This window comes from Antedon bifida, chromosome 11 (genome assembly GCF_963402885.1).
Source record: "Antedon bifida chromosome 11, ecAntBifi1.1, whole genome shotgun sequence".
Classification (NCBI taxonomy): Eukaryota; Metazoa; Echinodermata; class Crinoidea; order Comatulida; family Antedonidae; genus Antedon; species Antedon bifida.
Genome location: NC_136236.1, coordinates 4778033 through 4793125, shown reverse-complemented (window position 1 = coordinate 4793125; position 15093 = coordinate 4778033). Strand labels below are relative to the sequence as shown.

The 15093-nt window shown below is 33.7% G+C and overlaps 3 protein-coding genes across 3 annotated transcripts; 1 reads left to right on the top strand and 2 right to left on the bottom strand.

Annotated features, from left to right (window-relative positions):
* The first annotated feature begins 2 nt into the window (after positions 1-2).
* LOC144856367 (protein transport protein Sec61 subunit alpha-like 1) lies at positions 3-8365 on the top strand. The gene is made up of 13 exons (XM_078714363.1): positions 3-153; positions 1093-1160; positions 2082-2147; positions 2765-2843; positions 2984-3115; positions 3405-3514; positions 3755-3908; positions 4439-4599; positions 5000-5140; positions 5494-5550; positions 6034-6225; positions 6737-6813; positions 7184-8365. Exons 1-13 carry the CDS (start codon positions 150-152, stop codon positions 7368-7370), a joined length of 1428 nt encoding a protein of 475 aa, XP_078570489.1. The 5' UTR covers positions 3-149; the 3' UTR covers positions 7371-8365.
* A 2001-nt stretch (positions 8366-10366) lies between these two features.
* LOC144856217 (uncharacterized) lies at positions 10367-11323 on the bottom strand. The gene has a single exon (XM_078714169.1). The coding sequence runs from the start codon at positions 11321-11323 to the stop codon at positions 10367-10369; it is 957 nt and encodes a 318-aa protein (XP_078570295.1).
* A 97-nt stretch (positions 11324-11420) lies between these two features.
* Positions 11421-13985, bottom strand: LOC144856216 (uncharacterized). Its single transcript, XM_078714168.1, has 2 exons — positions 13940-13985; positions 11421-12355 (listed from the first exon to the last, which is right to left on the bottom strand). Exons 1-2 carry the CDS (start codon positions 13983-13985, stop codon positions 11421-11423), a joined length of 981 nt encoding a protein of 326 aa, XP_078570294.1.
* Between the last annotated feature and the right edge of the window lie 1108 nt (positions 13986-15093).

Below are 15093 nucleotides of genomic sequence, written 5' to 3'. Positions count from 1 at the left end.
AGTGAACGTGTTGAGCATATCACGTGACTCTCTTTTCTGTCGGCTACTGATGGGTAGCAGAAGGTTCTGTTTTTCTTCGTAATTAAAAGTCAAAATTTAACAAAATACAGGCATTTTCTTCATACTTTTTATAATTAGTGGTGTTAAATATGGGTAAGTATCTCTATTGATGTTAATATTTTATGCTTTTTTTCAATTTACAGTTGTGTTTTTTAAGTTTTTATCAGTTGATTTTCTCGTTTGTGGTGACTTCTGGTGGCGTTCTAAAGTGACACGTCGCACAAACGCAGTTTTGACCGTTCATTGCCGGTAGTCTAGGCTTAGTAGTTTAAAGGCCTAGGCTAAGTTAGATAACAAGATTCAATTAAATTGACCAGTGTAACTGTTCATGAATAATACATTACTAGGCCTAGGCTTTTTAACATGTGTGATTCCTTGCATTTTTTTAAAATTGTTTTATTTATAATAATTTAATTAAGTGGAAGTTTTACCATCTCTTTAACAAACTTTTTTTTGTTTAATAAATCTCTGAAATATTTTCACCTTTTCTATTTTGAAAGAAATGTTTTATTTACTATATTTTGTCTCTTTACTATTTAACTGACATTTAATTTAAATTAGAAAACCTACTATGCCTAGGCCTAAGGTTATTGTTTTGTTTAAAAAACTTAAATCTTATTTTTATTAGTATTATTACATTTTTTTATAACCTATATGCCAATTAACAGGGCTTTAAAACCCATATATGTATATATTTATTTAAATTGGTATGGGCAATTCAAATGTTACCTACTTTAAAATTGACCACCTGAACTGATAATTGAAAACAACATATGGTGGAACAAAACAGTAAATAAACACAAACGAACAAGCTGTTTCATTCTGCAACAATGAAGAACTATGTAATCCATTTAAATATGCTTAGAACATAATTTAAGATTTAATTAATCAAACTTAGATTTAAGATTTATTTTCAGGCTTTATAAAAGTTGCTATTTAACAATTAGATCGCCAAGGTTATTTATATGATACTGTACTAACTATTGTAAATCTTTTGTAACAATACATAAATGTGAAACTTTTATTTTACAGTGAAATTTTTGGAAGTGCTGAAGCCTTTCTGTGCAGTATTGCCAGAAATTTCCAAGCCTGAGCGAAAGGTATAATTCTTGTAGTTTTTATATTAAAATATTTTCAATTAATATTAAAATTGCTTGTCTTTATACCATTTCAAACAACGTGCTCTATGTTAAAGCTCAGGTACAGGCATGAATTTTAAATATAATATTTGGTTAATTGTACATAAATCAAATATTTGTAACCGAAATCAAGACGAAAAAACATGAATTTCCCTTAATATGGCCAAATACAAAATTTGGCAAAATTCTTCCATAAAAACCAGGAAGACCTTTTTTCAGTAGTTAGGTAGTTAACCTAATGTAAGAACATGTCTGGTGACTCCCTAGAAGGTGAAAAAAGATGGTGAATATACGGTGGATAATTTTTGCTATAGCATGAAAATAAAAAGCTGAAGTTGAATAAAAATACCATAAATGTAATATTCAAGTTATATTACCTATATTTAGTTATCTGATAACATTTTTTACCACACTGTTTATTTTTCATAGCTTTTTAAAATGCCTCTCTATTTACAAAATTTGTGTACAAAAGAATAGAGATTTTACTGTGTAATTTGAACTATCCCCCCACTGATAAGAAAGTGCTTATTTTCAACAAGCTTGTGTAACACAAATAAAATCCCAAAAATTATGAAACATAGGGGAAACTATAGATCGATAATTATTGGAATGTATGATCAATAGAAATTTTTTGCCCGCACCTGGCCTTTAAAAATCCTGAGTTAAAATGCATCCTGCTTTTTGACCACACCCTCATTTTTACAACAAGCCAACTTTAATTAGGCTTTTGTGTAATGTATTGTTATGGAAGCGATACCCACCTCTTTTTACTTAAGTCTTTAGCGAGGTTCAAAAGATAACACACACAATATAACATACGTTGATATGTTGAAATGGTCTCTAATTATAAAATAACTTTCAAATTTATGTTTTATTTTTCAGATTCAATTTAGAGAGAAAGTATTATGGACGGCAATTACGCTTTTCATCTTCTTGGTTTGTTGCCAGGTAAGAAAAATAAACAAACAAAAAAATATATTTAAATTAATAAATGAAATAGAGTATTATCTAACAAAAACCTACAAGTTTTGTGTGGGTACCAAAGGGTAATAGGTAGATGGCTAAGTATTTATAAAACAGTTAAAGATGTATGTTTCCCCTGAAAAAATAATATGTTATTTTTTTTTTTTAATATGCCATTTTACTGTCAGTTATCCACTTTGACCAAAAATTTGATCCAAAAAAATGCATTTACCTAAAAAATCTGTAATTTAAAGCATGGAAGTGATTAACTTTATTAAAACTACAAAATAATATATTCAAAGTCTGATTTTAATAATCTTTATTTTTCATGTTTTTGGGGGACAATACATCTTTAAGTGATTTAGGCTGGGTTATATCCGCACCACTCTGTCTGCAGCTCTGTCTTCACTATCACATTTTATGTGACAAAAAAATGTGATGTACCCATATGTACATGATGATAATGTCATATCACTACCATATTTGGGCACATCACACTTTTTTTGTCAAACTAGTTTGATAGTGTAGACAGAGCTTTAGAGAAACTGTATCAAAGTGTGTAAAGAACTTTAAAAAACTAAAGAATGTGTCTATTATTACAGATTCCATTGTTCGGTATTATGTCCTCGGATTCCGCTGATCCATTCTACTGGCTTAGAGTTATCATGGCTTCAAACAGGGGTAAGTATCTAATAAGAATGCTTGACTATTAGACCATTATTCCTGGTTCGATTATCTACAAAGTTACACCCATACATCGAAAAACTTTCTGGCATATCATTGACATTCTGCAGTACTAATGATTTAATTTATCTTTGCAGGAACGCTTATGGAGTTGGGTATATCACCCATTGTCACTTCCAGTCTTATCATGCAATTGCTGGCTGGAGCTAAAATCATTGATGTAGGAGATACCCCAAAAGATAGAGCTCTTTTCAATGGTGCACAAAAGTGTAAGTAATTTAGTATTTTCCTTGCCTATTAGTACTAAGCGATTCCCTTCTAGACTATGTATGATTTTGTAGGGTCTATACAAGTTTAGATACACACCCTACATTCACAGAGTTTTATACAGACTGCACCTTACTAAGCAACGTTATAATTCTAGGCCGTGTGTTAAGTGAGAAATATGACTGTAGAAACCCTTAAAATATACTGGGTAACCCACCCACATCCAATTCATGTATACCATGTTGTTACCATGATTACAAGTATATTTATTATCTTATTTATTTTTTACAGTGTTTGGTATGATCATTACTATTGGTCAGGCTATTGTATACGTTATGACCGGAATGTATGGAGATCCAAGTGATATTGGTCTTGGAATCTGCATGCTCATCATGATTCAGGTATGGAACGCACTTATTCTCGATTTATGTACATGTGAGCACCAACAATTACTACAAAAATATATTACAACACTTAGGGAGGGCATGATTTTAGAAAACTGCTAGCCTAGGCCTATCCCAAAACACAGTCAAGAACGCTGTATAAAAGTTGTTCTGTGTCTGATTTTTGTCTGGTTTTATTCTCCGGCATAAGGCCTAGCATACATATTATAAGATATTTTAATCTTTTGTTCTTTACAGTTGTTTGTTGCTGGTCTCATTGTATTGTTGCTCGACGAGCTTCTACAAAAAGGATACGGACTTGGTTCAGGAATCTCGCTTTTCATTGCTACTAATATTTGCGAGACCATCGTATGGAGGGCGTTCAGTCCAGCGACAGTTAACACTGGAAAAGGTAATTTGATTCAACAGTGTACTAATCTTCAAATTGCACAAACAGCATAATTGTGCTTTGGGAAATACCTAATGCAAGAATGTGTGTACTGTGTTACCAGAAACCTTTTCAAGGAATCGCATTATTACATTTTTTTTACGGGTACATGTACGTCTAAGTGTAAACATATGCCTGAAGTTATTGCGTTGTTGTTACTTGACAGTGTGTTTAACTTAAATTTAACATGTATCAGGAAGCTCATACAAAATATATACCTACACATTGGATATTTTGTTATACGGCTATATGCCATTTTCTCCTGCAGATCCGCTTACGTTTTTTGGCTTTTTCAATGCCATTACAACTATATAATGCAGGTATATTATCACTGGTTGGATTAGCTTGTTGGACTGCTATTTCAGTTGGCACATTTCAACCTCGCATCTTACCAACAGAAAAATTATCTTCACATATTTTGTATGCAGAATTATTATTATTAATTATATATCTGTTTCATAAACTTATTTAATGTCATTGTATTCGTCTTGCAGGAACTGAATTTGAGGGCGCAGTTATTGCATTGTTCCATCTATTAGCGACACGTACAGATAAAGTACGCGCCTTGCGAGAAGCATTCTACCGACAGAATTTGCCGAATCTGATGAACCTTACAGCAACCGTTCTTGTATTCGCGATAGTAATATACTTCCAGGTATGTGAATCAATTATTCAGGGTCGAGTAGTAAAGCTCTGTCTACACTATCAAACTTTATGTGACAAAAAAAATGTGATGTGCCCATATATAGAAATGATGATGTCATATCGCTACCATATTTGGGTATATCATTACACTTATATTTGATATATGGTCCTTCTCCTGCAGATCCGCTTACGTTTTTTGGCCTCTTCAATGCCATTACAACTATATAATGCAGGTATATTATCACTGGTTGGATAAGCTTGTTGGACTGCTATTTCAGTTGGCACATTCCAACCTCGCATCCTACCCACAAAAAAAAATACATATATTATAATTATATTTATCATATTATGTAATAACAGTTTTTTTCCTTTAAATATAACTTTTGTATTTTTTAAATTTTACTTTTCAGGGCTTCAGAGTCGATCTACCAATCAAATCTTCTCGTTACCGTGGACAATACAGTTCTTATCCAATCAAATTGTTTTATACATCAAACATTCCCATCATTCTGCAGAGTGCTCTGGTTTCTAATCTTTATATTATCTCGCAGGTAAGAAAATAAAATATTTCTTCAAACTTTAACTTTTTATTTTCACGAAGAATGTTTTAGGTGCTCGCAAGACGATTTCTAATACATTACATATTTGCTACATATGTAAAATCGTTACATCATCAGATGGGATTTGAACTTAAAACGCAAGATTTCTAAGCAAGCTTAATGACCATAAGATATTTGCTATATTTTGGGGTACATGTACATCCTAGGTTAAAATTTAATGCCCATACTTGTTTGAGGTCTGTAACAATTTGTCGTTTCCTGATGCACCATATTTAGTAACACCACTTCAAGAAATACAAATGATTATATTTCAAATAATAATTTTTCTTTCATCTTTCTTTCAGATGTTGGCAGCAAAATTCAGTGGAAATATTTTTGTTAATTTCCTTGGAACATGGGCGGTAAGTTATATTCAAATTCAACATATATTGCCGAGTATGCATAGAATACACACTAATGAATTGGACATCTGACAGGAATGTATATAAAGACATAAGACCTATAGCACAGTGTAGTAAGATTGCAAATAAAAAGAAACCACCAGAAATTGTTATTTAACTGTTGTGGATACCTTTTGCATTCTTAAGCCCTGTCCACACTATCAAACTTTATGTTATAAAAAATGTGATGTGCCCATATATGGACATGATGATGTCGTATCACTACCATATTTGAGCATATCACTACCATATTTGGGCACTTTTTTTTCAAACTAGTTTGATAGTGTAGGCAGAGCTTTAGAACCATATCATTTGCATTTCTCCCGGGAAATAGACAAAGTGTACCCCTCAATACAAACATTAGACTTGTTTACCAAATTAAAGAATAAAAATAATATATAAAGTAAATAAAATAATAATAATAAATTTTATTTTACTTAACAGGATTCAGGAGATGGCGGTCCGGCACGTTCTTTTCCTATAGGTGGCATTTGTTACTATATGTCGCCACCGGAGAACTTCAGTCATATGATAGCGGATCCTATCCACGCTCTCATCTATATTGTCTTTATGTTGGGCTCTTGCGCCTTCTTTTCTAAGACTTGGATCGATGTATCCGGGTCATCAGCTAAAGATGTAAGTGTGGCCATTTTAAATTTTTTTTTTTTTTTAAACATATTAAAAAATGAAATAATTAATGTTCTCGGTTATTGTAGATCTTTTTTCTGTTGGCTGTGATCCAAAAAATGTTATAAAGGGCGTGTTTCCTCAGACAAACATTAACCGATAAACTGCCTGTGGAAACGGAGTTTAACCTATTCCACTCGAGGAAAATTAACTGATAATTATCTTAATCAAATTGGATAATTATTGGATAAATTTAAAGGACAAATTGCTGCGTTGTGATTGGGCATCTAGTTGTTTGGTAATGATTGATCATGCGCACTTTATTGGTTAAAAAATTAACCGATAATTTTGTTTTGGCTGCCGAAAGATGACGAAGAAAAAAATCATTCTGTGGTAAAAATGGATGATTTGGACTCGAACCTACAACCTCCTGATTACTAGCCATTCATACCTCAAGACCAACTTGATCATTTAATCATCTGCCACAATATTTTTATTGTTTTGTTTATATTTATCTTAGGTTGCCAAGCAACTCAAAGAACAACAAATGGTGATGCGTGGTCACCGTGAGAAGTCTATGATTCATGAACTAAACAGGTAGGCATCTTATCCTTTATTTCATCCCCCTAGGGACCGTGTCAAAATTATTTTACTGTAGTTACTGCAGTAAAGTGATTTTGACATGATTCTACACATTGTTCTGCGATCATTACTAATTTTTGTAAGTAAATGATTAATAATAAAGATTTTTTCTCGCTTTGATGCAACACATGGACGCAAGTAATTTGACTAATCATGATGTGATTGGTTATTCGAATTGTCGCTTGATTGGTAAACTCATAGTGGTGCGCATACGTTGTTTGTTTCATCCAAGTAGGAACCAAGCTTCTAATAAATATTATATTTTATAAAACAATTTGAAAAAAATGGAAAAAAAAATTAATAATTTTTGTTTCTAATTATGTAGATACATACCTACAGCCGCCGCATTTGGAGGTCTGTGCATCGGTGCCCTCTCAGTTATGGCTGATCTTCTCGGCGCCATTGGTTCCGGAACTGGTATTCTACTAGCTGTTACGATTATATACCAATATTTTGAAATATTTGTTAAAGAACAGAGCGAAATGGGCGGCATGGGATCGTTGCTATTCTAACATTGACCAATAAAAACTATTCATAAAACTATTATAATTAGGGTATTTCCCTTAAAATTATGTATGCGTACTGCATACATAATTAGGGAGTTGTTTTGTGTTGATATGCTAATTAGGGGATTTCCCTATGCTATTATTTCACTCTCATTACTAATCCATTGATGTTTAGTTTTAGATGTTTTTAAATGTTTACCATCTTTTCGTTCTCACCATGTCAACTTTTCTCTGTTTCCGACTCATAGTTAAAAATGTTACATAACATGTAATATTTAAGATATTATTTCTTGCTTCGGGGGTAATTATTTGAGATAGTAAAATTTTCATTCTAATCAGCAGTATCGCGGTAAAACAAATCTCTATGGAAACGTTTTGCCATGTGGCCGACGACACGCCTTTAAGGATAGCCAGTCCTCCCTCCGAAATACTGTAAACAAATCAACATAAATTTAATAATAATTTTACTTTAAAATATCCATTTTAGCACTACAGTACTTTACTTGTGTGTTATTCATGGCGTTAAGTAATTTTAAATATTGTTTAGTAATTAAATTCTTTTCCTTTAATTTTTTTTTCTGTTCAAACATGAATTGACTTCCTTATTTAATAAATAATTTATTTGTTTTGTTATTGTAAAATGTGCTACTTAAAAACAAATTATCCCTACACATATTTCTATCAATACGATCGCCGTTTATATTCATGCGTTTATAAATTAAATTAAAAAAACAGAAAATGTTATATTTTTTGTGGAGTTGTTGGATGTGAAAGTTATTTTAAAGAAAAAACAGGAATTAATGTTATGCTTTACTATCTTCTTACAAAATTAAATACAGTGTAAAAACTATAAGAGTAATAGGTGGTCCATCCGTCACTGAAGGGCGAACCATCTAGTTATTGTCACAACAGTAATGTATAGTAATATAATGCTGTATGTATCAACAATTTATGGTTACAAAAGTCATGTTTGGAAATAAACTGATAACAAAGTTTTGAAATATGTTTTATGTTTATTCGTACAGTATGTGATGTGCCCATAAGGATATGTTGATGTCATATCACTACCATATTTGACAATATCGCTACCATATTTGGGCACATCACACTTTTTTTCACATAAAGTTTGATAGTGTAGGGCTTTAAGATCTGTCTACACTATCAAACGGTATGTGACAAAAAAATGTGAGGTGCCCATATATGGACATGACGATGTCATATCACTACCATATTTGACAATATCGCTACCATATTTGGCACATCACACTTTTATTTTCAAACTCGATTGATAGTGTAACAGACAGAGCTTAAAGAATGGTGTGGATATTTATTTTGTACTTAAATTTCCATTTTTTAATTTTGAGGTGCAATTTATTTATTTCAACAATATTTGCCGAAGCTGATCATTAGGGACCCTCACAAAAATACAATATGACAAGACAAAAACAACACAATTAAAATAAAGCAACACAATAATAAACAACAACATCCCATGAAAAAATGATTAAACAAGAAATATTTCTTACAAAAAACGCTGCTCGACATTTTAAAATTAAACATTGTTCTTTCTTCAGATATATTTTTTAAAAAGATGTCCTTTAATCCCAAAAATACATACAAATCAAAGATAGTTCTTTAATTATGAATCACATGCCCATTTAAAAATGGTCAATTTTGAACTTTAATGTGCTGTGTGTTTGTGACCTCAAGGCATGCAACTGAATACACTCTAGAGACAACGTGACTTCAGTGATATATATTCTTTGCTTCAAGTGAGAAAATTCTTTCCAGTCTGTCAACCAATCAAAGACAATTTAAAATCGTTCAACCATGAGCCCTCATAGACTCTCTTTTCCCATAGTTGTTTGAGTCCAGCAGCTGGGATCTATAAATTATAGTTGAGTTTACAAATTAGCAAAAACGTCAGCCTCTAGTACTATAACTGCTGCTTTTGCTTTCAGCTTATAAATGAGTCATCTCTTGTGACGTAGCGGGCTAGAGCAGCAGCGTGAAAAAAATTGTGTATGCATATAATAACTAAAACCTGTTTGATAGTTGGACAGTGCTTGGCTAGTGCGATTTTTTTTCTATTCATATACCTACCCCTCCTCTTCCTTACAACACGACATGTGTCTTCACCCTATATTTCCGAATATACCAGAAGGCTATTCTGAGTTACAGGACTATTCATATCCATTTGTTTTAAAAGATGGATTTCAAAATTAACATTTACTAGAAATTTCCGAGAACACTGTCTATTTCTCATGAGAATATGCTAAAATAGTCGCTGGTTAAACAGAATGTTACAATCCTTCTTCAATGAATATACACAAATATTGATTGATTTCCTCTATAATAATCATTGTTACGCTAGTAACACGGGATTTCCCCCATACCCATTGTGGGAGAATACTTACATATTCATAATGTTGTTTTACATTTGAATTCCTTTGTTTTAATTATGTTATTATTTAATTAACTTTATTGATTTTGGAAACAAAACATTATATTATAGGGTTTCCCTTTTTACGATATCTTAGACTGAAACCGTTGTAGTAGATTTAACACTTATAGTGTGTGGTAAGATGATCTGTATATAACATTAATTTTAACTGAAATTCTAAATTCCATCATGCCTTTGAATTGTATCATTTGCTTGAATGATATAAAGCTAGGCTTCTGGGAGTGCTCTGTCTGCACATGTGCAACTCACTTTGAGTGTATACTTAAATGGTATACCGTAAAGCGTAGTTGTCCACAATGCAGAAGACGTCGACGGCGTGGACGTCCTCCCAGAGCTCCCCAACGAGCTTCTCCTCAGCACTGGGTAGAATTTGATTTCTATACCTAGTAAATGAAAAATCCATTTTTTTTTAAAAGATTTATTTATTTATTTTTTTTTTTTTTTTTTTTTTATTTATTTTTTTTTTAACAACCAAAAATAGTATAAGTGAACTTACAGTACGTTTCAGTTCATTTTCAGTTCATTCTCAACTGGCGTTTCATCGTCTAGCGTTGTTAATTCCATGACGACGATGAGTTGGTATAGCGCCACAAATAGGTCCAAAAGGACGTGCCCCCTTCTCCTTCTTCAATAGTTGATCATAAATGTGTGATAATTCGTGGGCTCCTTCATCTCTGTTCATGATTTTTCCATGTTTTCTGATGTTGATCGACTCTTTTATTTGCCTTTTTTGAGTGTTGCATTCTTTCTCAGGGATAGCAGCGTTCCAATCAATGAGGTGATTGTCTTGTAGTGCATGATCTGTTATTGCAGATTTATGTATGATTGAAGATGTAGACGATCTTTGAGCCCTAGTTAAAATCCCTCCCGTGTTATTTTCTGTGTCTGTGCGATGTTCTTTTATGCGTGTTTTTAAAGCCCTCCCTGTTTCCCCTATGTAAGCTTGTGGACAGTTCAAACATTGTAGTTTGTAGATGCAACCGCATACTTGATCTTTTTCGATGCGGTCTTTCGGATGAACGAGGTTTTGCCTGATCTTATTAGATGGGATGAAGAAGGTGTCAATTTGGTGTTGGTTGAATACTCTTTTTATGCGTTCAGACAGACCTTTTGTGTATGGGATCCCGATGTTACAACGTGACTTTTCTTTAGTAGATGTTGTACCTTTGCTGCGATTTTGATCAAGCTGTTGTTGCCGTTTTTGGAGTCGTTGTTTTTCTACCTTCTTGAATGTCCATTCTGGGTAGTCGCATTTCTTCAAAGCCTGTCTGATGTGGTTCATTTCCTGTTTCTGTCCTTCAGGTGTTGAAACTATGTTTTCACATCTATCCACAAGCGTATTAATAACACTGAGTTTGGGTTGTAATGGGTGATTTGACTTGAAATTTAAATACTGATCTGTGTGTGTCGGTTTTCTGTAGACTGAAGTAGTTAATGATCCGTTGCTTTGTAGTGTTATGAGAATGTCCAAAAAAGGAATGGTGTTGTTGGACATGCATTCGGTGGTGAATTTGATGTTTTGGGTAGTGTCAATGTTGTTTAAGTGAGTGTTTAGATCAGTAGCTGCATGTAAGGGAATGCTGGCAAGAATGTCATCGACATAGCGATACCATATGGTGGGTTTGAATTCCATTGGTGCTGTAGCAATCGCCTCCGACTCTAACCATTCCATAAACAAATTCCCTATGTTTGTATATTTTGCCTTGGAAACTGAAATAAGTGGCGTTGAGAATCAGTGATAGCAACTCAATGATGTCAACCATTTCTAATTTTGTTCTTGTGTTAAGTTGCTTGTCCTGTTTTAGGCAATGTTCTACGGTTTTTATTGCTTCTTTTACTGGTGTTTTTGTGTACAAAGAAACAACATCAAATGATATTAGTGTTTCATTAGGAGGTATGTTTATGTTCCTCATTTCCTTCGCTAGCTGTTTGGAGTTCTCAACATGATGTTTTGAGTTGCCTACTAGGGGTTTGAGGATTTCCTTAATGTAGCGTGACACTCCGTAGAAAATGGTGTTAATACTGTCAACAATTGGTGGGATGGGCCAATTTGGTTTGTGTACTTTGGGTAAGCAATAGAGGCGTGGTACATTTTCAGCTGTGGGAAACATGTCATTCTTTTCTTTCCTTGATATTTTCTTATCATTAAAGTGCCTGTTCAAGATGTTGACTAGTTTTCTTTTGTGGTTTGCCGTTGGATCTTTCTTCAGCTGTTCATAGGTGTTACTATCGCTAAGCATGTCATTAACTTTGCTTACATAATCAATTGTGTCTAGAATAACAGTAGCTCGAACTTTGTCGGCTGGCAAGATTGTAATGTCGTTGTTTTTCTTTAAATTGAGTAAGGCTTTTCTTTCTTCGGATGATATGTTGGAGGGTGGGATTTTAGCAGTGTTTATGGTGTTAAAGATTTTGGCACGAATGATGTCTTTTTCAGCGTTGATCGATTTACATGCTAGCTCTGTCGCTACAACAATGTCCTCAATAGGTGTTGTGCGTGGGGACACTGCATAGTTTAGGACTAGCTCTAAAATACCTTAATTTCAGTACTGCTAAGGTCTTTTTTGGATAGATTTATCACCCACCTGTTTTTCAACTGCCTCCCGCTCAAATCTGGTTCTTGATATAATTCATTCTGTAGATGTTTTCCTTTTTTAATCCACCATTCAAGTTTCTTCTTTTGCCGTGATCTTACATCTGCAAACTCTCTTTCCTTGCTGTTGTTTGCGAAATTCTTTATCGCGTCACGATCCCCTCTGTTCGTGATTTTTCGGTCGATGATTTCGCTTATTTCTTTTTCTTTAACGCTTAAATGCTCAATCTGCTTCGACGTTACACGGATACTCTCACGTAATAACTGCTTTTCGGTGTTTTTGATGATATTTTTGCTGATTTCGGTGTTAAAAGGGTATCTAAGCTTTAAACTCGGCGGGGTGATGTCTAAACGTTTGCAGTGTAATGCGAAGATGTATGTATTTGAAAATTAACAAATGTTAGAAATTTCCGAGAGCATTTCCCTATAGGCCTAATTGCTATAACAGAATATGCTAAATAGCAGGTAAGACTAGACAAAATGGAACAGCATGTTACAACATTTCTCCCATAATACTTCGCTGTTATTAATACTGTTGCAGTCTTTTGTCTTCTATTCTCTAATAATTTGTATTTAGGTCTAATCGTCCGCATGTATTGGGAGAACTAAAAGAAACTGAAAAATAAATAAGTTCGCCTGCAAAAACAAAAAATAGCAAATTTAGAAGGTTTTAAAATGAGCAGAACTGTTACACACTGAATAATGCAGTACCATGTTATGCCATCGTTTTGAATATTCCACCGAATATTTAGTCGTCCAGTATTGTGACGGAATTTGTGACAAACGAAATCCTGTTTTGGTTTTTAAATCATGTTTTTCCTCTAGGCTTATATGAATACAAATGATGTGTTATTGTATGTTAAACCACCAGAACGTATTTAGTAGACGGCGTCGGTGTTCTCGACGAGCCCTCCCTCACTGGGTCATAGAATTTGATTTCTATACTTAGTGTTAAAAATCCTTTAAAACTTCAATAAGGATTTTAAATGTACCTAATATTAGAAATTCACATAACTAGAGAAGAACTTTAGGAGACCTCTGTTTGTTTGTTTATTAATTCTTTTCCACACACATCAAAATACATTTTACTTAAATATATTTAAGTAAAAGGGCATTACCTAAAGTGTAGACTTTCCCGTGAATTAACGAGGCGCAAGATAGGAATTTACCACTGTAGGCCTATACTAGCTTCCATTATTTTTGTTGCCGAAAACATAAATGTTGTTGTGGTGGTAAGGTGAAACATAACGGTATTTCTTTCCCCTCCTAATCCACAGCCAGTGCAATTACTTTAAAGCATTCGTGCTTTCTATATTTGGCCATAAAACAAAATTTAGTGGACCAGCGTATGTAAATCTGTACTTAGAAGCACCAGGTATAGTGTTTAAAGTCTGCGTAACATATGAATACAAAAATACAAAATATAAAAGCAAATATTTTAATTAGTGATCTTTTGAAATTTTAGTTTGTTTTTATTGAAAGTTTTAAAATGACTATTTCAATAAGCCTATTCCAAACCATTGAAGATCTTGGAGTCACGTACTCTCAGCCAGGCTGAAGGCATTTTTGATTGCGCTAGCAACCCCTCAGCGCCACCTACCATCGTGACGTCAGCACCGTGATACTCTCAAGATCACACGCATTATTTATTTTGTCTATTGTTTTGTCTCATAATGGTGTTTGAATAGTATAATTATTATAGGCAATAGTTTATACGCCCTCATCTTTCAGTAGTATATATTATATATAATGTACAGTAGGCTACATTCGTTTCTATTATTCCATTACCATGGCTTGGAATTGTATCATTTGCTTGAATGGTATAATGCTAGGGTTCTGGAAGTGCTCCGTCTGCTCATGTACAGCTCACTTTGAGTGTATACTGAAATGGTATACTAACAAGCGTAGTTGTCCACAATGCCGCCAATGTCCACGTAGACGGCGTCGGCGTTCTCGACGAGCCCTCCCTCACTGGGTCAAAGAATTTGATTTTTATACCTAGTGTCACAAGGTAGAGTGTGCTATCTTTAAAATCCTTTAAATAAAAGGATTTTAAATGTACCTAATATTAGAAATTCACATAACTAGAGAAGAACTTTAGGAGACCTCTGTTCAGAGGCCTTCCCTAATGTGTAGACTTTCCCGTAAGCGGTCACGTCTCGTAAGCGGCCATTTTTCCCGGTCCCGATGGTGGCCGCTTACGGGAGGTTCAACTGTAGTTATATGTTAAACAAGACAACCAGTAATGCTATGCAATCTTTCAGTCATTTTTAGTTATTATTTTCGAAAAGTACGTTTGGCTTATTGATAGACCCCTTAATGTGTGTTCTGTATTAGGCCTACTTGTGTGTCATGACTAAAAGTGAGTTCTATCACTTCTCCCCACTTCATACCACATAAGTATTCATCTTATGTTCGCAGACATGTACCGAGAATTAGGCATATTTCAAATTGTGTATTATTAGAGGACTACTGTAGGATCCATACTTTCCATATTTTGGTTGTAAACCATGCATAGACCCTACTTTTGACGGTGTCTTATTTATTTGGCATTTCTCCTTTTGAAGCCGCACAAACTGCTGTGGGGCGGTCATTATACAAAACAGTTTAGTAGTAGTGTTTTTCTTCTACGCTTAGGCCTAATATGAATATAAATGATGTGTTATTGTATG